This window comes from Rhinoraja longicauda, chromosome 25 (assembly GCF_053455715.1).
Source record: "Rhinoraja longicauda isolate Sanriku21f chromosome 25, sRhiLon1.1, whole genome shotgun sequence".
NCBI classification, from domain to species: domain Eukaryota; kingdom Metazoa; phylum Chordata; class Chondrichthyes; order Rajiformes; family Arhynchobatidae; genus Rhinoraja; species Rhinoraja longicauda.
Window position 1 is genome coordinate 2,303,308 of NC_135977.1, and position 27,664 is coordinate 2,330,971.

The 27,664-nt window shown below is 40.2% G+C and overlaps 1 protein-coding gene across 7 annotated transcripts in view; it reads left to right on the forward strand.

Moving 5' to 3' along the window:
* The window catches only part of fbrsl1 (fibrosin-like 1), a 441,460-nt gene that overhangs the window by 395,385 nt on the left and 18,411 nt on the right, over positions 1-27,664 (forward strand). For 6 of the 7 annotated variants that reach the window (XM_078421922.1, XM_078421925.1, XM_078421924.1 and 3 more), the window contains 5 exons: positions 13,324-13,687; positions 19,534-19,805; positions 21,787-21,947; positions 23,702-23,752; positions 25,024-25,119. In XM_078421922.1, coding sequence (XP_078278048.1) covers positions 13,324-13,687; positions 19,534-19,805; positions 21,787-21,947; positions 23,702-23,752; positions 25,024-25,119 — 944 coding nt within the window. The remainder of the gene's footprint in view (positions 1-13,323; positions 13,688-19,533; positions 19,806-21,786; positions 21,948-23,701; positions 23,753-25,023; positions 25,120-27,664) is intronic. The other variant, XM_078421923.1, reaches the window with a different exon arrangement.

The following is a 27,664-nucleotide window of genomic DNA, read 5'->3' on the forward strand; positions in this document are numbered from 1 at the left end:
TGGGTTAATCAGGACATCACCAAGGAGATTGCAATCGTGCTAATCAAGGTTTAGTGGAATGGGCTCCTGGCGTGAGAGTTTTAAGCAATTGGAGACAGTGCCAAAGGCAATGTGACAGATTTGCTGTTACTGTCAATCAAGGGCCACATTTTGTATGAAAGCACTTAGCCTACCTGACCAATCTCAACATGTGCTTTGGCTTGGCTGAGGCACATATGTCAGGAACTGGCAGCAATAATACACCAGTAAAACAATGTAGCTTCAACTTGTAGTTTAAATTCACCTTTTATGAGAAGTTTTTACAGGTGCCATACAAAGCCTTTCACATTAGCTTTTCCTTTACTGTATATTCTTCCCCTCTCATCTTTCTCACCTACACCATTGGAAGAAAAAATGTAAATGCTTATGAGTGAAATAGAATGTCAGACTTCATTTCTACAGGAAGTTATTTTGAAAAAAACAAACAAACATTGATAAACAGATGGGAGATTCAAGGTCTTTCAAATACCTGTTCAGCAGGCTATATTAAATACAGCAGGGAGAATAATGTAATAAATAGGAACTGCAGGTGCTGATTTATACCAAAGATAGACACGCAATGCTGGAGTAACTCCGTGGGTCAGGCAGCATCGCTAGAGAAAATGGATAGCTGATGTTTCAGGTCGGGACTCTTCTTCTGACTGATTGTAAGAACGTGTGTGGGGAACAAAAACTGGAAGTGAGTAAAGAAAAACACAGGACAAATCGGGGCCAGATGTCCTCGGGCAAGGAGGTTCCCTGATAGGCCAATTGTTGGCGAGAGATGAGTTTGAGCTCAAGAGGGATACATTGTTGAGAACTGTGGAGCTGGTTCACGGACTGTTAGTGGTGGAGGGAGGAATAATGTGTTGTTTGCGGCAGGTACATTGAAAGAAAAATATGCTTCAGTGTTTTGTTTAATGACGAGTGAGAATCCGTTTTTATCAGTTGAGTTTATCTATTGCTCAGCAAATGAAATTCATTAGTACAGCACATATCAAGTTTTGTATGGTCTTACAGTTACAACAATACTTGCTTCCTTAGAAGCTTGTTTGTTGCACAATCCCCTTATTTGCCGCTGTCACGACAGCGTTACTCTGATTTAGTTCCAAATCCATTTTGACAGTTTATAGAATGGGTTATATATAGAGAGGGAAACCAGATGTGACAGTCCTCAGTGGCAAATTCCAGTTGCCTGCAGCCTGAAGGTTGGAAGATGAACTGATCCCGATTTGTTTCACAGCTAGGGCCCTCTCTAGTTAATTGGCTGCCAATAGCTTTACTAATGAATGATGATGGATGGAATGCAGGTTGCTTGAACGGGGCACTTAAAGCAATGAAAGCATCATACATACAGATATCACCTGAAGACAGCTGCTGAAGTAGGAAAGGCTTCAGCAATCAATGCCTTTGCTCCTTTTCCCTTCCCTTTAGTGTTTCGTTACAGAGCATGTGGGTAAGTATTGCTTATTGTGGCAAATTAACACAGTTGCTTCAATGTTAACTTTTATTGGCCAGATGATATATCTTCAGGTAGACACAAAATGCTGGAGTAACTCAGCGGGACCGGCAGCATCTCTGGAGAGAAGGAATGGGTGACGTTTCGGGTCGAGACCCTTCTTCAGTCGGTTGTAAAAAAACAATGTAACATATAATTTATGGGGTTTTTAAAATCACAAAGTGCTGGGATAACTCAGTGGGTCAGTCAGCATCCTTGGAGAATGTGAATAGGTGATATTTTGGGTCAAGACCCCCTTTTCAAACTGAATTTGTGTTGTCGGTCAATGAGCATCTGTTTAGTCCAAACTAACCAACAGCTTCTGTCACCCTGCAGAATTTTCCTACTCAAGTGGGAAGAGATTAAGTTTGCTTATCTATATTCTTCCTACTGCGCTGGAACAAATTTATCTGCCTCTACTTCAAAGCACTCTAATCCATTAAATTATTTCTGAGATAATGCCTTTATTCATGCTGAGATTCTTCAAATCATAATTTTGGTTCTGGAGGCAAAAAACCTATTTTCCAATAAAAGGTTTAAGCAATGTGATATAATAGACTACATCAGTTTGTGGTAGTTTCTAGAATAAGCGCAATTTAAACACCAGATTATTGTGAAACAAATTTAATTTATAGATTTTTATTAGACATAAAATTCAAATCAGTTTCATAAAAATACCTGATTGCAATTTCATTGCAGTAATATACAAACAATTTCTGATAGTGAACATTTTTGTATTATGATTTTGTTCTCACTGCAAGCAAGATTTTGACTTGGGAGAAGGAAAAAATTGCACCTCATGTTTTATCAGTTTGTTTGTTTCTACCAATAAAGCAACTCAGAAGATCTTGTTATCGGTTGATAGAGCAAGATTAACCAGTTGGAAGCAGATCTTGTTTCAGAGTGTATTTCACTCATTAACATTGAATTGTAGCTCCACTGAACTATTAAAACTTGAGTAAAGCCAGTTTCTTGGTTTTACATTGTTAGATTGCTGCCCAGCAACCATTTAATGTTTGTGTGACTGAAGGAATCAAGCAGTTGGAACCTTTCACATTATTATTTAAAAGCTGCAGTTTAAAGGTTAATTTAGCAGTACTATCTCTATAATTTTGTAGATGGTTGAATTAAACCTGGCTGATTTAAAAAATGACAAGACTACTGATCCATCTGATCTTAAATGGTACAGTAACTCTTATATTACTGACCCAGCAACCAGGGTTCTGAATCATTGGTTTAAAAACCCACATTGAGTCCCACCATGGCAGCGGGGAATTTAAATTAAATCAATTAAATCCAGCATTTTCTAAAAATTTACTGTTGATGACGTTAAATATGAAACTACTGGATGTTTATAACATAGAAACATAGAAAACATAGAAAATAGGTGCAGGAGGAGGCCATTTGGCCCTTCGAGCCAGCACCGCCATTCATTGTGATAATGGCTGATCATCCACAATCAGTAACCCGTGCCTGCCTTCTCCCCATAATCCCTTGATTCCATTAGCCCCGAGAGCTCTATCTAACTCTCTTTTAAATTCATCAAGTGAATTGGCCTCCACTGCCTTCTGTGGCACAAAATTCCACAAATTCACAACTCTCTGGGTGAAAACTTTTTTTCTCACCTCAGTTTTAAATGGCCTCCCCTTTATTCGTAGACTGCGGCCCCTGGTTCTGGACTTCCCCCAACATTGGGAACATTTTTCCTGCATATAGCTTGTCCAGTCCTTTCATAATTTTATACGTCTCCACAAGATCCCCTCTCATCCTTCTAAACTCCAGTGAATAACCCATCTGATTCACTAATGTCTTGGATATTACAGAAAATTTGTCATCTTTATCTAGTTCGGCCTGTAGGTGATTCCATACCTGCCAATGTATCATAGTCTTGTAACATGATTACAGGTCTTCTGGCCCATCCAGCAGCCATATACACTCATCTGTGTTAATTTTTATTCTCCCCACATTCTCCTAATCTTTCCTTTCTCCCTGTCCACCCCAGACTTCAGACTGTACGCTGACCTACGTACTAGGGGCAATATACCGTGTACAACATACTGTGGCCTATTAACCTACCACCCTGCATGTTTTTGCAATGTGGGAGGAAATGGGAGCACTTGGGGAAACGCAAGCAATCACAGGGAGAACATGCAAATGCCACACAAACAGCAACTAAGTTCAGGATTGAACCTGGTTGCTGGAGCTGCGAGGTAGAGTTTCATCTAGCTGCCCCATGGTGCTGCTCCATGTGCTTGACTCGTAACTGCCTCTTCTGTACACCAGCGATTAAGGATGGACAATATACACTGATCAGCCAAAACATTATGACCTCTGACAGGCGAAGTGAATAACATTGATTATGTTGTTACAATGGCACCTGTCAAGGGGTGGGATATATTAGGCAGCAAGTGAGCAGTCAGTTCTTGAAGTTGATGTGTTGGATGCAGGAGAAATGGGCAGGAGTAAAGAGCTGAGCGACTTTAACATTGACCAAATTGTTATGGCCAGACAACTGGGTCAGAGCATTTCTGAAGCGGCAAGGCTTGTGGGGTGCTCCCGGTCAACAGTGGTGAGTACCTACCGACAGTGGTCCGAGGAGAGACAAACCGGCGACAGGGTGTTGGGTGCCCAAGGCTCATTGATGCGCGAGGGCAACAAAGGCTATCCCTTCTGGTCCAAACCGACAGAAGGTCCACAAGTCACGGAGAATTTTAATGGTGGTCACGGGAGGAATGTGCCTCTTCTGTACACCATGATACACAGTGTATCGCACCCTGCTGCATATGTGGTTGCACACGGAGGACCAACAGTATATCAGGCAGGTGGACATAATGTTTTCGCTGATCAGTGTATGGCAGCATTGTCAGCAAATCAACATAAGTGAAGAATCAGTATAAAGAATAAACATAAACCCAAGTTTGTAATGTGGCCATTCACCTCTGCAAATATAACAAAAAATAGGTTATGGAATGAATTGTTTTATCCATACTTGTTTCTTGAGGGATATATTAGTCGAAAAGTAAATTAAGTTAATTGAAAGCAGATCTTGATGTTTTAATGGTGTCATATCTTTGGAGTTTCCAAAAATGTGATGTTTATAACAGGTGATTTTGCCGAGCAGCAGAGGACTGTATTGTTCCTCATGGGAGACAAAATCTATTCCTCGGGTCAGAGTGGGAAATGCATACAGTGCCCTCCATAATGTTTGGGACAAAGACCCATCATTTATGTATTTGCCTCTGTACTTTACAATTTGCTATTTGTAATGGAAAAAAATCACGTAGTTAAAGTGCACACTGTCAGATTTAATTATTAAAGGGTATTTTTATACATTTTGCTTTCACCATGTAGAAATTACAGCAGTGTTTATACATAGTCCCCCCCATTTCAGGGCACCATAATGTTTGGGACCCATGGCTTCACAGGTGTTTGTAATTGCCCAGGTGTGTTTAATTGCCTCCTTAATGCAGGTATAAGAGAGCTCTCAGCACCTAGTCTTTCCTCCAGTCTTTCCATGTAATGTCCGTTTTTACTTTGAAATGCACTAAAAGAGGCTTGAAACTGGTAATTTTGTGCGTAAATGTTCCAGTTCTTTGACCCGTGCTGTGCGCAAGTGCTCGACTCTTTTCCTCTTTTTTTCCCCTCACTCACATGCCTGGATGATACAAGTGCTGATGGTCGTAGCATAATGAATTCTGAAGTGTTTACGCACATCCAATCTGCTCCAGTTTAAACATGCCTCAAAAACTCATTGGCCGGTGGTTCATTCTACAGCAAGACAATGATCCCAAACATACTACTAAAGCAACAAAGGAGTTTTTCAAAGCTAAAAAATGGTTGATTCTTGAGTGGCCAAGTCAATCACCCGATCTGAACCCAATTGAGCATGCCAAAACTGAAAAGAAAACTGAAGGGGACTAGCCCCCAAAACAAGCATAAGCTGAAGATGGCTGCCAGACAGGCCTGGCAGAGCATCACCAGAGAAGACACCCAGCAACTGGTGATGTCCATGAATCACAGACTTCAAGCAGTCATTGCATGCAAAGGATATGCAACAAATTACTAAACATGACTACTTTCATTTACATGACATTGCTGTATCCCAAACATTATGGTGCCCTGACATGGGGGGACTATGTACAGACACTGCTGTAATTTCTACATGGTGAAACCAGAATGTATAAAAATGGATTTTATTAAAATCTGACAATGTGCACTAATTAACCACATGTGATTTTTTTTAAATTACATCTCAAATTGTGGAGTAGATAATAATGGATAAAATAAAATACTTTAAAAGGAACACCTAACATTCCAATACTCAAGAAGGACAAGATTGTCAAGAATCTTGAATCCAGTTAATACAAATTTGTGTGATGACCTTATTAATTTTAGAACATTGATCAATATTTTACTGATGGAAATAATAATAATAATAATAATATTCATTTATTGTCATTGCAACGAGTACAACAAAATTTAAAAATAGCCAATCCTGACGGTGCGTAAAAACATATATGCAATAAATGCAAAAACAAATAAATACAATTATATTAAGTACAAAAGTTTTAACAGTGTTGCCTAGTGCAGAAGGTAGTGTTCAGTTCTCGTATGGCCCTGGGGTAAAAACTATTCTTAAGTCTGTTTGTTCGGGATTTGATCGACCTGAAACGTCGACCAGAGGGCAGATGAACAAACAGACGGTGGCCGGGGTGGGATGGATCTTTTATTATTTTGCCTGCTCTACTGAGGCAGCGTAGGCTGAACAGGTGCTCCAGGGAGGGCAGTGAGCAGCCGATGATCTTCTGGGCCGTCGTGATTGACCCTCTAAAGGGCCTTCCTATCCTTTTCTGAGCAGCTGGCATACCATGTGGTTATACAGTATGCCAGCACACTCTCGATGGAGCAGCGATAGAAGGACATCATGAGCTTCTCCTGCAGGTTGGTCTTCCTGAGGATCCTCAGGAAGTGGAGTCTCTGCTGTGCCTTCTTCACTGTGGTGATGGTGTTGGTAGACCAGGTAAGATCCTCTGCGATGTGCGTACCCAGGAACCTGAAAGCGGGTACCCTTTCCACACAGACCCCATTGATGTAGAGTGGGTCGTATTCTGCACTGGTTTTCCTGAAGTCAATTATAAGTTCCTTTGTTTTGGAGGAGTTCAGGACAAGATTGTTCACTGAACACCATGCTGCCAGCCTTTGGATTTCATCCCTGTAGACTGTCTCATCTCCTCCTGAGATGAGTCCAACCACAGTCGTGTCATCCGCGAACTTGATGATGGTGTTGGTGGGATGGGTGGGGGCGCAGTCGTGAGTGTAGAGGGAGTAAAGGATGGGGCTCAACACACAGCCCTGTGGTGAGCCGGTGCTCAGTGTAATGGTGGAGGAGAGGTGAGGGCCTATTTTGACGGTCTGGGGGCAGTTGGTCAGGAAGTCCTTGATCCATTGGCAGATGGTTTGGGAAAATCCAAGGTCAGAAAGTTTGGTGACCAGTCTGCTCGGGATGACCGTGTTAAAGGCAGAGCTGAAGTCGAGGAAGAGCATCCTCACATAGCTCCCCTGGTGTTCAAGGTGTCAGTGCAGTGTGAAGAGCAGTGTCGATGGCATCCCCTGTAGACCTATTTGCTCTGTAGGCAAACTGGTATGGGTCGAAGGTGGGTGGGAGGCTGGCTTTGATGTGCTGCAGGACCAGTCTCTCGAAGCACTTTGTGATGACCGATGTGAGTGCTACCGGACGGTAGTCGTTAAGGCCGCTGATGACAGACTTTTTCGGCAGTGGGATGATTGTGGCGGACTTCAGGCAGGGAGGGATGGTGGATTTTAAAAGGGACAGGTTGAAGATTTTTGTGAAGACCTCAGATAATTGGTCTGCACATTCCCTCAGCACTCTGCCCGTCACACCATCGGGGCCTGCAGCTTTCCTGGGATTCACTGCTCTGAGCACGCGCTTAACATCATACTCCTGCACAGTGAAGGTGTTGCTGTCAGGTGCTGGAGAGGGTGTTATGTCTGCCACTGCAGCTTTCACCTCGAAACGAGCAAAGAAACAGTTAAGTTCCTCTGCCAGCGAGGCGTCGCCGTCGGCAGTCGTGCGGTTGCTGGTCTTGTAGTTGGTGATGTGCTGGATGCCTTGCCATACCCGCCGTGGGTCATTGTTGGTAAAGTGGTCCTCAATCTTCCTCTTGTAGGATGCTTTGGCATCCTTGATGCCTCTCTTCAGGTTGGTTCTAGCAGCACTGTATAGAGCTCTATCACTAGACCTGAAGGCGGTGTTACGGTCCTTGAGGAGAGACCTGACATCCTTTGTCATCCAGGGCTTCTGATTGGGATACAACCGGATACGTTTGTCGACGGTGACATTGTCAACACAGTTTTGGATGTAGCAGAGTACAGTTGATGTATACTCCTCCAAGTCCTGATCCTCAAAAATATCCCAGTTGGTCCTTTCGAAGCAATCCTGCAGCTGCGAGGAAGCTCCTTCAGGCCATGTCTTAACAGTCTTTATGGTGAATGGAGCTTTCCTCCTGAGTGGGGTGTATGCTGGAGTTAAGAATATGGACAGGTGATCTGACTGCCCCAGGAGTGGTAGTGGTGCTGACCTGAAACCCTTCTTAATATTTGAATAAACCTTGTCTAGTGCGTTTTTCCCCCTGGTAGCACATCTTATGTTTCGGGAGAACTGACTTTAGGTCTGCATGATTGAAGTCCCCGGCTATGATGTGGGCTGCTTCTGGATATGTGCTCTGTTGTGAGTTAATTGCACCGAGCAGGTAGCCTAAAGCTGTGCTAGCGTTAGCATTCGGTGGGATGTAGACTGCTGTTACTAGAACCCCTGTAAATTCAGGAGGAAGGTAAAAAGGCCTGCATTTAACTGTTAGGAACTCCAGATCAGGAGAACAATGGCTATCCATGATTTGGATGTTAGTGCACCAGTTGTTGTGCACGTAAATGCATAACCCCCCCCTTGCTCTTACCGGAGTCGATGTTTCTGTCCCAGCGAAACGCTGTACGCCCGGCTAGCTCAATGGCTCCGTCTGGGATAAGTGGATGAAGCCATGTCTCTGTTACTAAGAGAATGCAACAGTCCTCCACGAGTTTGTTTGCTGATATCTGTAGTTTTAATTCGTCCATTTTGTTGATGATGGATCTGGCGTTGGTGAGAAACATGCTAGGTAGCGGTGGTTTGTGTGGCTGTCTCTTTAGCTTGGCAAGTATACCGGACCGGCGTCCTCGCTTTTGCTTCCTGTTTCTCCTCCGCCTGCGACGCCTGTTCACGCCGACAACTATCCACAGAGAGCCCTTGTTTATGGAAATGGAAGAGTACTTGTTTATTGTTGTTCGTTGGAGAAATTTGGGCTAAATTATTTTCAGTGATTTAGTATAGTTTATTGTCACTTATATCAGGGTACAGTGGAAAGCTTTTGTTGCATGCTAACCAGTCAATGGTCAGTTTAAATGAAGATAGAAACAAAATGCTGGAGTAACTCAGCGGGACAGGCAGCATCTCTGGAGAGAAGGAATGGGTGACATTTTGGGTCGAGACCCTTCTACAGACTGATGCATTTAAATGAGATGCATCATAGACATGTTTCTTCAGAGAGAACTACTGGTACTTTTTTATGTCTAATGTTTACACTCCACATTCAAATAACCAAAGTAATATGAACCTATTCTTGATAAATGGTCAAATGTGTACCTGATCCAATTTTAAGTTAATCTTTTGTTCACAAACACTTATTCCGAAAACTCGAGTGTGATTGCACTATACCTATTAAGTAGATTTCAAAACTTTGTGTGCATCAATGCTGATTCTACTGGTTTTTTTCCCCTTGGATTTTGGAGTCAGGATTAGAATTCCATCTTTTGCCTTGTCTATGGTACATTTGAAGATTGCATGACTGCCTTTGCCCTTGTGGTCTTGATAGTTAAACATAGCTGGCGGTTTTCAGAAGATCCTCGTATCTGCAGTGAAACTGCCATAAGTTTAGAAAAATAAAGCAGACGTAGAGAAAGCAAAGAATTAAAGCACCAAAAACATTTTTGCTAATCACCCCAAATTATGCCAAATGAATGTTACATTTATGCCTCATTCATTATTGTTTTGGTATTGATATTTTTCAATTAAAGTTTTTATGGCAACCAGTCTCTGGAACCATGATTCTTGAAAATACATTATGCAACTAGTGTTACTGTAAGAGGATATTTAGGGTGTTTTACTTTAAATTAACATGGGCTCATAATAAGTCTAAAGCTCCAGCCTATCGTAGACATCTATATTTTCCTACATGACACACTTTAAAACATTTTGCAAAATCTGTATATGGCATTTATGGTGTTAGCTGGCTGACTATCCTAAGTACATAAAAAGAATAACTAAATCTGTTGGCAGCTGTTGAATAATAAAATAGCTTGATGCACTGATTCACCTCAGGAAGGCACTTCATATGTTAATGTTCCTTACAGATGTGCACAAGGAACAAAACACATGAAAAGGATTGCTAATTACTGCATCAAAGTAAAATGTATCCCCTGATCTTTCCCTGTATGATCTCTGATGATTGCATGGTTTGAACTAGCTAACAAAAATGAACCAAAAGGCCCTGGTGCCTGATAGCATTTATACAACATCTGTGGCTGCATAACTGATATTTGGTTTCCTCTTTTAAAAATGATTAAGCTATAAATATTCACTATTTTTCAACATCAATGTTTATCTGGTTTCCTATTAACCCTAACGTTTGACATTCCCATCGATGAAGAATTAAACTGTTTGGATGAAATGTGACCAAACTTTGCACAATCTTGAAAACTCAATTGTAAACAGAGCTGGATATATTTGATGGCTTTCTCCAATTTGAAAGTATTTTAACAACAGTATGGTAGTTTTCCTGCACAAAACTCTATGCTTAAGTTTGTGAGTTATATGGAATTATCATATCATATCATATCATATATATTCAGCCGGAAACAGGCCTTTTCGGCCCACCAAGTCCGTGCCGCCCAGCGATTCCCGTACATTAACACTATCCTACACCCACTAGGGACAATTTTTACATTTACCCAGCCAATTAACCTACATACCTGTACGTCTTTGGAGTGTGGGAGGAAACCGAAGATCTCGGAGAAAACCCACGCAGGTCACGGGGAGAACGTACAAACTCCTTACAGTGCAGCACCCGTAGTCAGGATCGAACCTGAGTCTCCGGCGCTGCATTCACTGTAAAGCAGCAACTCTACCGCTGCGTTATTAGGAATGGTATATGGAGATAGAAAGCTCCAGCTATCATTAGAATTCTTGAGTATAAATCGCCCATGGAGCAAAGTCTAACATTGGCACACAAATGGGTTTGCAAATTGCAACTGGATTAGACATTGCCCATGCTGGCCCATTAGATACAGAATGGATTTTGTGCATCCACCAACTGCTAGTCAAGACGAAAACAGATTATCAGTAAGACAACTCTATCAGTCAAGTTCTAAGCAAGTTGACTGATAGAGTTTGCCTCCAAAAATACTGCTCTTTCCATGTTGAGTTGCAGCTGTTTCCATATTTCAACAGCATCTTAATTTTGTGAAATGGCCCAGGGCATTTCACAATCTGACAAGCTTGGTGCCTGAACCAAAGGAGTTATTAGATTAGATTTGACAGACTTTGGATGAGTTCATTGGACACCAGCTTCAAGCCTGTGTCTCTCAGTGAGATTTGGACATTAATAATATCAGTTTAGGAAGATGTTTTTTTAACCAGAGCCAAGAGAGTTTAAATGAGCATATGGCAAAAACAAAGAGCCAAAAAATTGAAAAAGGTTTGCAGTAAGTAATTTAATAGTAATATTTTACTTTTGGTTGTCCTTAACTTAATCCATTCATTAGTCAAGGTATAAAACACCACACTAAAGGTTACCTAAATAAAAATTTGAATTAGATGAGGTGACATAGGATAGCAGGACAGATAAAGTACTACAACTGCACGTGGGTGCTCCTGTACGTTTAGATTGGTTATTGTCATATGTACAAGGTACAGTAAAAATCCTTGTTTTACATGCAATCAAATCAGATAATACTATACATATACACAATCAAGTCTAACTCAAGTATAACAGGTAGAACAACGGGAAAGATACAGTGCAGGATATAATTCTCAGCATTGTAGTGCTTCAGGTCTAGAGACAAAGTCCAATGTCCACAGTGGGGTAGAAGTAGATCTGACTGTACGCTAGCTTATTGTTTGGAAGCCTGATAATCGAGGGGAAGCTATCATTGGAATTCTCCTGGAAACCATTGTGATTTCCAACAAGCACATATGCATGTGATGTGCCTGTAACTTGAGGAATTTCAGCTCAGAACTGTGGAGCTGGAGTCTGAACTGCTTATGTTCGGAGGCATAAAAGGAAGGGGAGACCTACCTAGACACTGATCCAGGAGATATCACAACCCTTGGGGATTCATCTGGTTAGTGATCTGCTGGGATCAGGTAATTGATAAAAACTTGCGAACGCTTTGAAGGAAGATAGAGGCTTCAAGAAAATATAGACATACTAAATGAATAATTGTGAAAACTCACATGTAACAGAAAAATATGAAGTTGTTCAGCACAACTGCAACTCATTGTATAATAAGGAGCTGCAGATGCTGATTTATGCTAAAGATGGACACACAATGCTAGACTCAGCGGGTCAGGCAGCATCACTGGAGAAAATGGATAGGTGACGTTTCAGGTTGGGACCCTTCTTCAGACTGCAATAAATGTACAGTTGATGGCACTGTGGCAAAGTTCTGGCATCTGCCTGATATACTTGAGTTGCCATCCTTATCTCAGTCAGAGGTTTACAGAAGTTGCTTTTCCTCTCAATAGAATTACTTTTTTTTCACATTTACAGGTGAACTCATAGTGGGAAGATTGACAGTGAAAGGTCACTTAGTTAAAAAGGGTTATGTACCTATGGAAAATAAAGAGAAAATAAAGAGGTTTAAAAATGAGGGGAACAAATTAAAAATGAATCTGAGCTTTGTTGCAATTTCCCTTAATACTTGAAGTATAACTTCTGTTTCAAATATGTTTTTCATTACACTTGCCTTTGTGTACTTAAAACCGTCTGAATTTGAGAACCTTAAGCCAGCGGGAATGTGATTTTTTTTTTGAGTGAGGAGACATGCCCAGGGACATAAATTCTGGCCTTTCTTCTTATTGGCTCCTCTTGTAGAATATTACTGTAGAAGTGCAGCCGGCAAAGCTGGCTTAATGCATGCATTCATTGAGATAAAGGGAATAGCATCAAAGCAATTAAACTAAACAGATTTTCATTAAGTAAATTGCAGCATGGCTGTGCTGTGTGAAGCTAGACAACAATTAGTGTTAATATCCATGCTGCTCTACTACCCTCATATTCATTTGATTGTAATTTGTGCAAATGGATTATGCCTGGCCAGCAGGGCTGGGAGATTGGCCCCTTTGGCGGTTTAAATAGGTAGATTTTAATAAATTGTGGGAAATGCTATTACTTTTGTGACCCCTACATTTAATTAATCCTTAAATATTCACAGGCATGAATGAGTTGAGGATTTTGATCAGTACACAGTGGGAAAAGGCTGTGAACTTTTCAGAGCTCAACTGCAACATAATCATTTTTTGCTAGAATGTGAGCTCGATGAACTCTGGAATCGACAGGCATTTAACAATAATTAGGAGTGAGATATTAAAGCTGACTCTATTCCTTAGAGAGGTGGAATCAGCTGATGATGATTAAACATGGAAATGTACTGCACAAATACTTCAAAATCGGTTTTGGTTTATTCCAATTTCCTAGGTTCAAGCTTCACTGGAAGCAGTCTGACGTCGAATGAGAAACCTGAAACAAAAGGACCAGGTGTTTCCAAGATATCCGGACTAGAGCGCAGCCAGGAGCAGAGTAAGGAGACGCCCTTTGTGCCACTGGTCCCAAGCCCACCAGCTATAGTGGTACCACCACCGCCTTCAGCCTGCGCCTCCAATAGCACAGCAAGTCCTACGATAAAGGAGGCCATATACCCATCACGGCCACAATCAAGACAACCAACACCACAGTTACAACCACAACTGCAGCATTACCCTCTGCCTCAGGTTCATACACAGCCTCCTTCACATCACCAGATTCACCACCAGATACCCTTCAGCAGTCTTAATAGTATCAGGTAAGTTGAGTGAATATTACATCACTTTTAGAATCTCTACAGAGTTTTTTTAAATTGTTATGTGGAATGCAAGTGCTAATGGCCAGATCACTTCTATTTCTGATTGAGTATCACATCAAGTTCTCCCAGGTCAGGGAGTAACATCATAATGTCACCCATCCTTTTTCTCCAGAGATGCTGCCTGACCCACTGAGTAACTCCAGCACTTTGAGTCTATCTTCGGTATAAACCAGCATCTGTAATTCCTTTCCACACATTCTACTCATTCTGTCCTTGTATGGAGTCAGAGCTGTGATGTTGGGGCACCATAACTGCTGCACCAGGAGGCTCTTCTTATTTCCTACTCGCCCTATTCTCACAACTCTGAAAAGAATTTAGTCCCAAGGCATGTTTCCTCTCAGTCCAGTTGTAGTTTCCTACAGATTGAGTATTGAAACCTTGAATCTGTATCAATATCAGTAATGTAGTGGGTCTGGACACGACAGGAATCAGGCCACACGCCAGGTAAGTAGTAACAACAACTTTAATCCGTAACGAACATACACTCACACTGACATCCCCACGAGTCAAAACACTAACCCCTTCCAGCAAACCCCATAGCACCAGACCACTCTGTCCCCAGGGGAATGACCCAGGGAGTGACCTAATCTCCCCATTCCACTTAGTGCTGCGGGGAATGACCAAGGGAGTGGCCTAGCCCCCGGGCACCGCCACAGTAATTTCTTAAAATCCGTTATTCTATGTTAAGCTTTATTTCCTTCTAGCTAGATCCCATTAGCACAAAAAAGGTGAAAGCTTAAACACAAGATTGGCAAGTAAATGACTTGTTCAGTTATATAGAAACCATGAACATTGCTGGAGGAAAATTGCACATTGGATCAGTAGCAGTACGCTTGAGGGAAGCTTCATTTCATCACTGGACCTTAACTACCTGTATCCATCTGTGATTTCTTCTTGAAGGTAGACACAAAATGCTGGAGTGACTCAGCGGGACAGGCAGCATCTCTGGAGAGAAGGGATGGGATTTCTTCTGTAATTTCTTCTTTCTCCTCCTGTTTCATCCACATGCTTTTGAAATCTTTGAATTGACAACTCGTAGTAATCACTATCATCTTGAGAAAATCCAAATTCTGTTGCCCATAAACCCGATTTTTGTTCTTGTTATCACTGGCCCATCAGGCCTCTTCACAACCTACCATCCCACAGTAATGAAAACTTAAAATTATTATCTTCATTTTCATGTTACCTTGCCCATCCTGATCATTGTAACATTCAGTGACTTTTTATAATTTGAATTTCTCCAATGTTGGTCTTCTAATATAAGGTTCAGTGTAGGAGTGGACTGTTTGGACCCATGAGTCTTCTCCACCACAATTCGAAAGCAAGTACAACCGGATCTTGAGCCAAAAAAAACTCAAAAGTGCTGGAATAAATCAGCAGGTCAGGCAGCATTCTGGAGAACATCGATAGTTGACGTCTTGGGTCAGGACCCTTGCAGATTCTTGTGACTGCAACTAGATCTCCATGTGCTAATATTTGGTAATATCTGTTTAATTATTTTTTTATCTGATTTTGTCATACAGCATTGAAATGTAACTTTTGGCCCACAGTATACATATATCAACAGGTCAAGGACTGATGTGGGTTCTCAATTCAAAACATTGGGTTAACCCACCAACCTACACATCTTTAGGATGTTGGAGAAAATGGACATAGGGCGAATGTGCAATCTGCACATACAGAGCACTGAAGCAAAGATTGAACCTAGATTGCTAGAGCTATGAAGCAGCTGTTTTACTAACTACACCACTCTGTATGATTTCCTGCATGCCTTGCTACTGCATCTTTAGCAATTGAGGACTTTTTTTTTTGCTTTTCTATTGTTGATAGGGATTTATTAAAATAATTGGGGGGTTTTTGCTTACCCTTGGGCATACTTTTGCCAACACCTTCCCACCCCCTTTGTAATTGGCTTTAATGTGAGTTGAAGACTTAAGTTTCAAACTAAATCATCATTTTCACATTTCTGGCTGTCTTGTGGCAAAACATAAACTGCTGGAAGAACTCAGTGGGCCAAGCAACATCTAAGGAGGTGAAAAGATGGTCAATCTTTTAGGTTGAGAACCCGTATCAGTCCTTGACCTGTTGAGTTCTTCCAGCACTTCATCTGTTGCTCCAGGTTTCTGAGCTGCAGTCTCTTGTGGCTCTATGGTTGTTTTGTAATCACCTTTCTCTGGAAAGCATAGTGCTGTAACATTGCTGATTAACCCAAGCTTATTATACAGAACCATATTTAAAATAAATCATTTCTAGGCTCCGTGGATGTTGTGTCCAATGATCTGTCTCAGATCATTTCTATGAAGTTATTTTCCAAATTTGCTTTTGCAATTTAATTTTCCCAAACCGAGGATCAAGTCCCTTATTATTTAGCATAGGTCAAAATTGTGCTGGTTGAAGGGAATTTCCTGGGTCGACTATTTGTACACCTGGAAGACTTGGACTTCCATTCATATACAGCTGATCTTGGAAGGGTTCAGTGTTCTGAAGGTCAGATGCATCCGACTGCCCACAGCCTACTGCACCTCGGCAGGCCCACTGCCCAATGGCTCACTGTAAAAAAAACTATTGATGCGCTTCGGATCAGTTACTTAGCATTTGGCAGACAGGGCCAACATACAAAGATAAGTCCTATTATTTGAATATAACTCCACACAGGTAGCTCCCAAGGTCGGGTCAAACTCAGATTGCTGGAATTGTGCATCAACAGCACCAAATGCTGCAGCGTTGTGGCATTCCTAATATAATATTCTCTACAATAATTGCTGATGGTGACGTAAATTATTTCCTTCTCATTCGACAAGGTTCCACATAGATAATTAGTGGGCAAAATTAGAGCACATGGTATTGGAGGTAGGGTACTGACATGGGTAGAAAATTGGTTGACAGACAGAAAGGAAAGAATGGGGATAAATGACAGGCAGTAACTAGTGGGGTACCGCAAGGCTCGGTGCTGGGACCGCAGCTATTTACAATATACATTAATGACTTGGATGAAGGGATTAAAAGTACCATTAGCAAATTTGCTGAAGATACAAAGCTGGGTGGTAGTGTGAACTGTGAGGAAGATGCTATGAGGTTGCATGTTGACTGGGACAGGTTGTGTGAGTGGGTGGATGCATGGCAGATGCAGTTTAATGTGGATAAGTGTGAGGTTATCCACTTTGGTGGAAAGAATAGGAAGGCAGAGTATTATCTGAATGGTGTCAAGTTAGGAAAAGGGGACGTACAACGAGATCTGGATGTCCCAGTGCATCAGTCACTGAAAGGAAGCATGCAGGTACAGCAGGCAGTGAAGAAAGCCAATGGAATGTTGGCCTTCATAACAAGAGGAGTTGAGTATAGGAGCAAAGAGGTCTTTCTGCAGTTGTACAGGGCCCTAGTGAGACCGCACCTGGAGTACTGTGTGCAGTTTTGGTCTCCAAATTTGAGGAAGGATATTCTTGCTATTGAGGGCATGCAGCGTAGGTTTACTAGGTTAATTCCCGGAATGGCGGGACTGTCATATGTTGAAAGACTGGAGCGACTAGGCTTGTATACACTGGAATTTAGAAGAATGAGAGGAGATCTTATCAAAACATATATGATTATTAAGGGGTTGTACACGTTAGAGGCAGGAAACATGTTCCCAATGTTGGGGGAGTCCAGAACAAGGGGCCACAGTTTAAGAATAAGGGGTAGGCCATTTAGAACTGAGATGAGGAAAAACTTTTTCAGTCAGAGTTGTGAATCTGTGGAATTCTCTGCCTCAGAAGGCAGTGGAGGCCAATTCTCTGAATGCATTCAAGAGAGAGCTAGATAGAGCTCTTAAGGATAGCGGAGTCAGGAGATATGGGGAGAAGGCAGGAACGGGGTACTGATTGAGAACGATCAGCCATGATCACATTGAATGGCGGTGCTGGCTCGAAGGGCCGAATGGCCTCATCCTGCTGGATTGTCTATTATTCCAATGTTTTATTTTGTCCATTGTTATCTCTTATCTCCATGTTCTGATGCTACTTCCAGGCTGTTGGTCATTTGATTTACCATCTCTCTCCATTTGGCACAGTATCATATTTTGTTTAACTGTGCACCCATTAAGAACCCTAGAATGTTTTTCAATATTAAAGGGACAGTATAAATCTTTACAAGTGCAAATTGACATAATTATACAGCAGTGCCATTACTTATATTCATGGTCTGCTCCATTATTCTATCATTGATATCGATATTTTACAAATTTTAATTTACGCTCACCTCCCAAAGGGAAGTTCGGATTTGTCTCTTTGTGAAGCACATCTAAAGTAGATCAGAACATTGTATACTGTAGGTAGAAGTTCATATTAGCTTGAGTGATTGCTTTTTTCAATTTGATTTATGCAACATCAAATACAAACATAAGTGGTAAGTTAATGGACTTCCCCAATTTGCCTCTGCTGGCATCCACACTTGACTGTGCTTTGTAATTTTTAGATATGATTATTTTAGGCTGAAATCATGCTAGCTTTAATTTCAAATATTATGTTGTGGAAAACCACAACGCTCAATCTTTCCACCAGCAATTAAATTATTCCAGCCCAATTAAATTCAGAAAGGAAAATAATAATTATTTTTTTGGGATAAAATACAGTTTTGCACAGTAAAGCATCCTCTGTTGTACTAACAAATTAACTGCAACATTTACTTTAGTACCACAGCATTAAATTAATGGTAGAGAATAATCCTTCTTTCGCTAGAAATTAGATCTTAGCATGTTTAGAAGTTAAAGGTGTGTTAAATAGAATCCTAAAAAATTCATGTCACAGATTGTCACTCAACCTGATGTATTTGTATAGGCTGAGAAAGTGTTTAGTGATAAAGGTTTTCACCAGCAATCCACCCACTAGCTTGTGCTGACATCAATCTCACCAATCATCACGTCTTCTTGTGATGTCACATCTTTTTTTTGAACTCTGCTTTCTGTTTTCAATGTTTTATTATTATTTTATCTCTTGTCTCTCTCACTCAATCTCTTCTCTCTCCCTCCTTTCCAAGACTTCTCTCAAACTAAGCTGTATTCTGTTTCTTCTTTCTGAGATCAAAAGCATATGTCTGCACAAATGACTGAATTTTGTGCTCTGGAACCAAGAACTATGTTACTTGAAAATGTAAATTTTTTTTGCTATGTTTGTAAGTGTGAATCAAATGTTATATCATTTGTACATACATTTAACTGCTGTTAATTGTTGCCTCCTATCTTTAACCATTTACTGCAACAGGTGACAAATCATCCTGATTTAAGAATTGATAACTGTTTCCAATGTAGATTTTCAATCTAGAATTACTAAATAGACCAGAGAGTGCAACATCTTACTGATATTTAACTGTAAATAAGCTGTCCTAACTAACCCTTAATTATCTTTCAGAATGTTAAAATACTACAGTAAAAAGAAAGTGCTTTTAAATGCTAAAACAAACTCGGGATGAACCATATTTTATAACGCCTTTGTCCAGTAGTGATAATTGTAAATCACTAAAATAATTAACTAATCACATTTAAAATGTATTCCTGCCCCACCTCTCCCCAAGAACTCTTCACTAAAAAATGCAGCATCAAGCAGTGTTCAATGATGCTGAGATCTCAAAAATATAATTTTACCATTTATGATAAGATTTGTGAAATAGTTTTTATAGAATTAATCAACTCTTTTAAAATGCAGTGGAAATACCACTGCTTTATCTTGTAGATAATTAGGATATATTTGTAATTTTATTGTTATGAGTTATGGTTTGTAAAATATGTTAACTAATTATCAACTTTTTTTTCCTAGCAGCAGGAGCAGCAGTGCCAGCAGTGCTGCAAGCATCAGTCTACCCAAGCACCTGCCTTCATCCCCCCAAATCCACCCCCATCACTCAACCACTCCAGTCCTGCCCCTATCAATTCCAAACCTTGCTACCTCACATAATTTCTCCCTGAGGCCTCAGACTCATCCTCATCACCACGCCATGTTTGCAACACCAGCTACCTTACCACCACCACCTCCGTTAACATCAAACAGCCTTGTTGTACCAGGTCACCCTGCAGGACCTGGCTATTCGGGTAGGTGTAAATTCTTGTTTTCACAAAGTACTTGCACTGTGGCTCATTTGTGTTTGTTGCCGGGAAATTTGATTGTTAACATTTTATTTCCTCTTATATTCCCTGAAATGACGTTTAACTTAATATAGCCCTGCATTATTTTAAAAGTGAGAATAGTTGCTCAGTTCATAAACCTTTAACGAAAGAAATGATGAAGAGTTTAGGAAAAATTATTACATGAAGTTAGTACGACCACTTTATTCACGACTTGACATTCAGACGCCAGTGTGATTTGTCATGCAACTGAATAATGTACAGAGAAATTAACATGTGGTCAAAGTTAATTTTCATTAATTTAATCAGAATATCTGGTAGGTTTCATGTTTTATAAACCTCACAAATCAGTGATAACTATTTTCAAGTAAGATACGTGCTCATACTCTATGTTAGCCTTTAACACGAAGGAACTAAAGTGATTAAAAATCCTGAGATCTGATAAGAGTTTAAGTCGTCCACTTATTGAGCAAACTAGTAGATTGATTTGCCATGAGAGATAGAAGTCCCATTGAGAAAGATGTAGAATCTTGTTGCCCCACCCGGAAGAACCTGAATTTGTCAAATTAAGATTGGGTGGAGGTGGCTGAAAGTAGATGGGGAAGTTGAAGTAATTGAAAATTTGTTTTTGACCTTTTCACCTTGGTTAAAAAGCAGTATTGGCAAAGTCTGTTCTATCTGTTGAGAGAAAATGCACATGCATTTCAAAAGTCCTGGATTAACACAAAATATTTAATTGCCATCATGATATTTTGTAGTCTTGAGATGGAAAATGTAGCTGCACCCTTGTTTGGTCTAATGAAGTTGATAGCTTTCGCAACTATTTGTATTCCAAGTAGATTCCCTTCCCGATTTCATTTTCTGGAAACTTTGAATGATTAATTGATTAACAGTCCTTACTTAAAAGGACAATGGCTGGTAGAGCTGCTGCCTCACTGTGCCAGAGACCTGGCTTGATCCTAACCTCGGGTGCTGGTTCTGGAGTATGTACATTCTCTCGTTGACCGTCAGGCTTTCTTCTGGGTGCTCCGGTTTCCTCTCACATCCCAAAGACGTGCAGGTTTGGAGGTTAATTGCTCTCTGTAAATTGACCCTAGTGTGTAGGGAGTGGATGAGAAAGTGGCATAACATATGGGTGATTGCTGGTCGGCATGGACTCTGTGGCATACCCCATCTTTCAATTCCGTTATATTGTCATATTTGAATAATTATACCAAACACTAAATAATACTTTTTACAGTAGTTTAAAATTAAATCATGCATATACTTCATTGTAAGTATTCAAGCCATCTCCAAAAAGATCAGAGAAGCATTTGGTCAAGATGTTGTAATGATAATTAATACGAATCTAGAATTTAATCCCTGGCGTTAGATTTATATTTAACTATTCCATTCATTTTTAAAGGAGTAATGACATTTAATAAGTACTATTTCAAATGTGTTAATCTTACAAGGTAATATAATTCAAAATTGATTTATCTTTGAAACTGTATTTGATACAATTGTCTGAATTGCTGTCAAGAAACATGTCCTCATAAGAGCATATAACAATTTTGTTTCATAAAAAATGCATGTGTTCAGCGTGTTGCTGATGTTATGCTACCAGTGGTGAGTGAAAGTGATTGAATGTATTCATAAATGTGGGCTACCTCAAGCACTGAGTGAACTCTAAAACACAAATGTAACAGTAGTCAAGCAATTATTGTTGCAGATATTTCTGTTAAAGCCCCAAATCCCCTTGTCTACTTTGTGTTTATAATAAATGGTAGCTTTCAATGGGGCTAATTTATTTAAAATAACATGGAATGCATTTAGAACAGTGCTCCTGCTGCCTGCCTGCTCTTATGGGTGACAAGTACCTTGTGGTGAGGTGGATGGTGTGTGTGTTTGTCGAGTCGCCACCTTGTTTTCTGCTGGGATGACTCATGTGGTTCTCTTCTGTCTTTAGATACCAGCCTGTTGATATCATTCAACCAACCAATCATGTATTGTCAGCCTCAGTCGGGAATTCTGATTGGTGCTTTGTCACAGGCATCTCTGTTACCTCCACCAATGAGTCCTCATGTAGAAAACCACCACAGCATGACCTGCAGAAACAGGGAATGCCAGGTGAATATTTGCCCTTTTTGTTTTCCAACTGACTGGCCCACGGCCCTTGTGTTTCTTTTTTCTCTTCCAGAGCATGAACTGCTGAGACAGGAGCTGAACAACCATTTATTGGTTCAGAGTTCTGGCAGGGCAGGGTCGCTGGCCCTGCCACCAGTCTTGAGGGCAGAGTTTCATCAGCACCAATACCAGCATCAGCACATGCATCAACACACACATCAGCACACGTTTGCTCCTTTCCCTGCAAGTCTGCCACCCACTCTGCTCATACCGCCCACTGCACCATCTATGGTGCATATCCCAGGCAGAAAAGTGAGGATAAGTAGAGCATCTCTTGAATCTCCCTATCCAACTGCCAAAGAAAATCCTTCCATCTTTTTGGCCATAGTGACCACGGGTTTGCTAATGTGGTTCTCAAAAACAAAAACACCAGTACCACTGTTTTTTTCTTTTTCATTTCTCCTGTGATATCTTTTGACCAATCAAAATGAACAGCCGCGTGTATGTTTGAGCTATTTTATGTATATTCCGACTTGAACCTTCTTTAAATGAAGAGCATCCTATAATGTGTTTAATGGTTGACTGTTGAGTCAATTGTCCAATCTTAAAATGTCACCAATTGACAATAGTTGCAACAAAAACTTTTTCTGAACTTGATCGATAACATCAAGCCTTTATGAAGCATCCTTTAAATATAAAAACAATCCAAAGCGTTTGAAGGTGCGTGGTCAAAAGACAGAAATCCAATATCCTCTCTAGCCCTTGGAACACATTTATCTTGTGCTTAATGCAGTGGTGAGAGTTTAAATTTCGGTTCACTAAGTTTTACATCAAAATAAAATTATTGAATATGATCTTAAAAATGCGCACTAGCAAAATGTAAAATACCACAGTAGCCCAGTATGGATGAATAAAGTATAATATATCCACAGTGCTGTTTTTATACATATTCATTCTGTGAACCGTAAACAGTACCATTCCTTTAATATCTGATATGCAAACACTGTTTCTCAAGAAGAAAGGAAATTGTGAATGTATGCTTAAAATCATCTTGTACCTTCAGAATCAGGCTTGTGTTCACTTGCCTATTTTGTCTTTAATCTGATTAATATTTTTTTTATATTGAATTTCTTCTGGTTTAAACACTATTTCGTCACCTGTCTGTGCAAATTTAATGCATGCCTACTTCCTTTTAAATGGATTTCCAAATTTTCCAAAAAGGTTGTGTTTTTTAAAAATCAGTTTGTTTTTTCAGTATTTTTAATGCAAAAAATATACCATGTGGTCTAATTATGGTCACAAAGAAGCTTGTGTATAATCTACCACTGTATGTTTTTGTGATTAATGTTGTTTATACTCACTAAGTGGCAGACATCTGGTAATGGCTATAATTAATGAAATTATGCATGTGTTCTGTATACATAGTTGTTATATTCAGCAACAGCTGCCATGCCAAATGGCTCTGTGTGAAGATTTTCCATTTCTTAATGTCCCTTAATTGTTTAAAGATGTAATATGTAGAAATAATTATTAAAAGCTGTTTGTTGATTTTAGATTATTTTTTAAATTGCTAATAGTTCATGCCAGGCCGAAAATGATCGGAATCCAATAATATTGATGAATAATTAGCCTATTTTATGGCTCAATTATGACAACAACAGAGGATGTATTTATCTCTAGATGACCACAGAACTTCACAATGATGCTGGGGAAAAAACACAAACTCTATTACAACTTGTTTTTCCTCTTCCTTTCAGTTTGAAAAGTATACACCAAAAATGGAAAATCCTTTCTATCGACATTCTAGTGTGAGTGTCCTCTATTTCTTGAGAATTAATTGTGCATGATTATGCCCGCACACATTTTAAAAATATATAATTTTGAACAAACATTATTTCATATGTTAAATTTGAGGTTTCTCCACTTGTGGTTTCTAGCTCATGAAATGTTTCAATTTGCTTTTCTAGCAGAGACTGTCCAAAATAGATAGTCCATGTTGTATTTCAATGTCATTGTGCATTCAAGGTATCCTTGGCGTTGAGGTGAATGCTTTCACGTTCATACCGAGTATTTCCAGATTAATGCCAATACTCAGAGCTTGAAATAAAATAGCAGTTAGAGCATTTTTCCATCAAAAGTTGTTCTCACTTAGATTCAACTGATGTAAAAACTGTCTGAATTGCAGTTCAGCTTAGTACAAGATTTCACTTTGTTTGCCTTCATTAAAGCAAACTTTTATTTTTGGCATTAGGTAATTCAAAAGATAATGGAAAATCTCAGTAATCTGCTACTGACATTAAAGAATTATGGGACTGGGAGGGTAAGAAAGCTTCCAACACCATGTATTTTTCTAGACAACGGTGAAGTTGGAAATTAGCTGTTAGCTGTTCAAGGGAGGAGAGTTGGGGGCGTCCAGAACCAGGGGTCACAGTTTAAGAATAAGGGGTAGGCCATTTAGGACTGAGATGAGGAAAAACTTTTTCACCCAGAGAGTTGTGAAACTGAAGAATTCTCTGCCACAGAAGGCAGTGGAGGCCAATTCAGTTGATGTTTTCAAGAGAGTTAGATTTAGCACTTAGGGCCAAAAGAATCAAGGGAAGATAGACACAAAAAGCTGGAGTAACTCAGCGGGACAGGCAGCATTTCTGGAGAGGAGGAATGGGTGACATTTTGGGTCGTGACCCTTCTTCGGTTTCATGGGGTCAAGGGATAGGGGGGAAAAGCAGGAACGGGATACTGATTTTAGATGATCATATTGAATGGCAGTGCTGGCTCGAAGGACCGAATAGCCTACGCCTGTACCTATTTTTCTACGCTGCAGTATTTAAATAATTTTAGGTTTCATCCTTTAGACATTACAAATAGTTGGAAGCCTCGCCATTTTCTATATCTAGTTCAATGTTGTAAACATTACCTGATGTAGTATAATGGTAACAAGATACACGAGCCAACTGCAAATAGTTGATCTTGTTCTGTAGCTGGATTGTTTCACTCTGTAGTTTATGCTTGGATTTTGACTACTTTATATGATAAGACTTTCTCAACCTGAATATAACTTTTCATAACTTGTTGATTTTAGTTCTTCCCACCGTATGCTCCAACAATGCCAGGAATGCCATCCATGATTCCTCATTCAGGTCCCTTTGGGTCACTTCAGGGAGCATTTCAGCCTAAGGTATGTGAATCATTTCAGCCTAAGGTTGTGTTATAAAACTGTTCTCCGGATGATAGCAGTACTGGAGAGAGACACCAATGGTGCCACTTTGTTCTTCATTGCCCCTTCCTGACGTTTACTATTGGCATGAGTGATTGGGAGATGAATTAAAGTAGCAATGAATTGTCAAATTGTAAGTATCAGTTTATCTCGTGGATATTCGCTATAAGGTTGCTGCATATCCTTTACTAATAAATAGTTACTTTATCCTCACTATGATTGATGTGGTTAACCTATGATTATACTAAGGATCAGTAAGTACAGCATTTTCCAGGCTTATAATTCAAGAAAAAATGTTTCTGTCAAAGGGAGACAGGTCTGATCTGCAAATTTACACATAATTTGCATGCCAACTTGAGTAGACAAGAAGGCCCTAAGGGTAGACTGCAGAAGGTTAATAATACTTGACCCATCTTTGGAGTCAAAAATCCTGTGGCTGATGCACTGTAGTGGTAGGAACCATTTCAAACGAGCAAATTACCCTGTTCTGTAGAGCAGATGATTTTTTTGCCCTGAAGGCCTGACTTATGTGTGCTCCTGCTGACTAAGCACAATGCTTTACTCTGGCTGCCATGATCAGTCAGGGTTATTAAGTTTGCCTGGGTCGGCACTACTGAGTGCTCCTCCATTTTTCAGACTGAAGCGTCTGTCACTGAGGTAGGGAGAGACAGATTACCTCAGTCAATTTCACTGTCTTCGCATTCCACTTTGCTGAGCTGGGAGCCAGTTAAAGGCATAACAGGTTATTCATTATCTGACTGGTGGTGTAGGCAAATGGCAATTTCATGGACAGGCATGCAGCATCCTTAACTCAAGGTCAGGAGAAGGAGAACAGAATAAATTTTCATTTTCCAGCAACATATTATCATATCTGAAAGTGTGATAAAGATGTAATTTTCAGTGTTACTGATAGCTAATAAAATAGTTAATTTAAACCTCTCAATGTAAAATATATCATGTAAAGAATAATAATGAATAGATAAAAATGGAAGACGGGCCCCTAGCTTAAATAAGCACTTAAGCCCATGAATGCATTTTGAGTAGATGCAATGAAACTGCTATCTGTTGAAAATATTTTTATCGGGTACAATATTTTATTTTAGATTTCGTGTAAGTTCTTGGTTTCTTGTCATTTTCAGGAGCATTCAAGCCTCAGTACAAAGGCAAATATCATTCAAGGAAAGGTATCTTCACAGGTTTATCAGAATACAAATTGCAAGAAAATTGCAAATTTAGAATGTTTTGATTTAATTGGGCAATTTTACAGAGAAATATGTGATTTAGTTTTCATGTGTCATGTTCAGAGCAATGTCAGACAGCAATCAAAAAGCACAAAACTGCAGATGCTGGAAGCCTGAAACAAAAAGAATACCAGAAATGTTCAGCAGATCAAGCAGCATTGGTAGAGAGAAGAAAACAGTTAACATTTACAGACTAATGACCTTGCTTTATAACTCTCCAATTATGATACAAACTGGAGAAGCTGGCTTCTTGTTATTAACTGATGTGTTCATTCCCGAAAGCTGTGTGTCCTTTTGTCACGAGATGAGTTTTTTAAGAAAGGAGGGAGAGAGAAAACGGGAAATTATAGACCAGTTAGTCTGACATCAGTGGTGCGGAAGATGCTGGAGTCAATTATAAAAGACAAAATTGCGGAGCATTTGGATAGCAGTAACGGGATCGTTCCGAGTCAGCATGGATTTACAAAGGGGAAATCATGCTTGACTAATTGGAATTTTTTGAGGATGTAACTAGGAAAATTGACTGGGGAGGGCCGGTGGATGTGGTGTACCTCGACTTTCAGAAAGCCTTCAACAAGGTCCCACATAGGAGATTAGTGGGCAAAATTAGAGCACATGGTATTGGGGGTAGGGTACTGACATGGATAGAAGATTGGTTGGCAGACAGAAAGCAAAGAGTGAGGATAAATGGGTCCCTTTCAGAATGGCAGGCAGTGACTAATGGGGTACCGCAAGGCTCGGTGCTGGGACCGCAGCTATTTACAATATACATTAATGACTTGGATGAAGGGATTAAAAGTACCATTAGCAAATTTGCAGATGACACAAAGCTGGGTGGCAGTGTAAACTGTGAGAAAGATGCTATGAGGTTGCAGGGTGACTTGGACAGGTTGTGTGAGTGGGCGGATGCATGGCAGATGCAGTTTAATGTGGATAAGTGTGAGGTTATCCACTTTGGTGGTAAGAATAGGAAGGCAGATTATTATCTGAATGGTGTCAAGTTAGGGAAAGGGGACGTACAACGAGATCTGGGTGTCCTAGTGCATCAGTCACTGAAAGGAAGCATGCAGGTACAGCAGGCAGTGAAGAAAGCCAATGGAATGTTGGCCTTCATAACAAGAGGAGTTGAGTATAGGAGCAAAGAGGTCCTTCTGCAGTTGTACAGGGCCCTAGTGAGACCACACCTGGAGTACTGTGTGCAGTTTTGGTCTTCAAATTTGTGGAAGGATATTCTTGCTATTGAGGGTGTGCAGCGTGGGTTTACT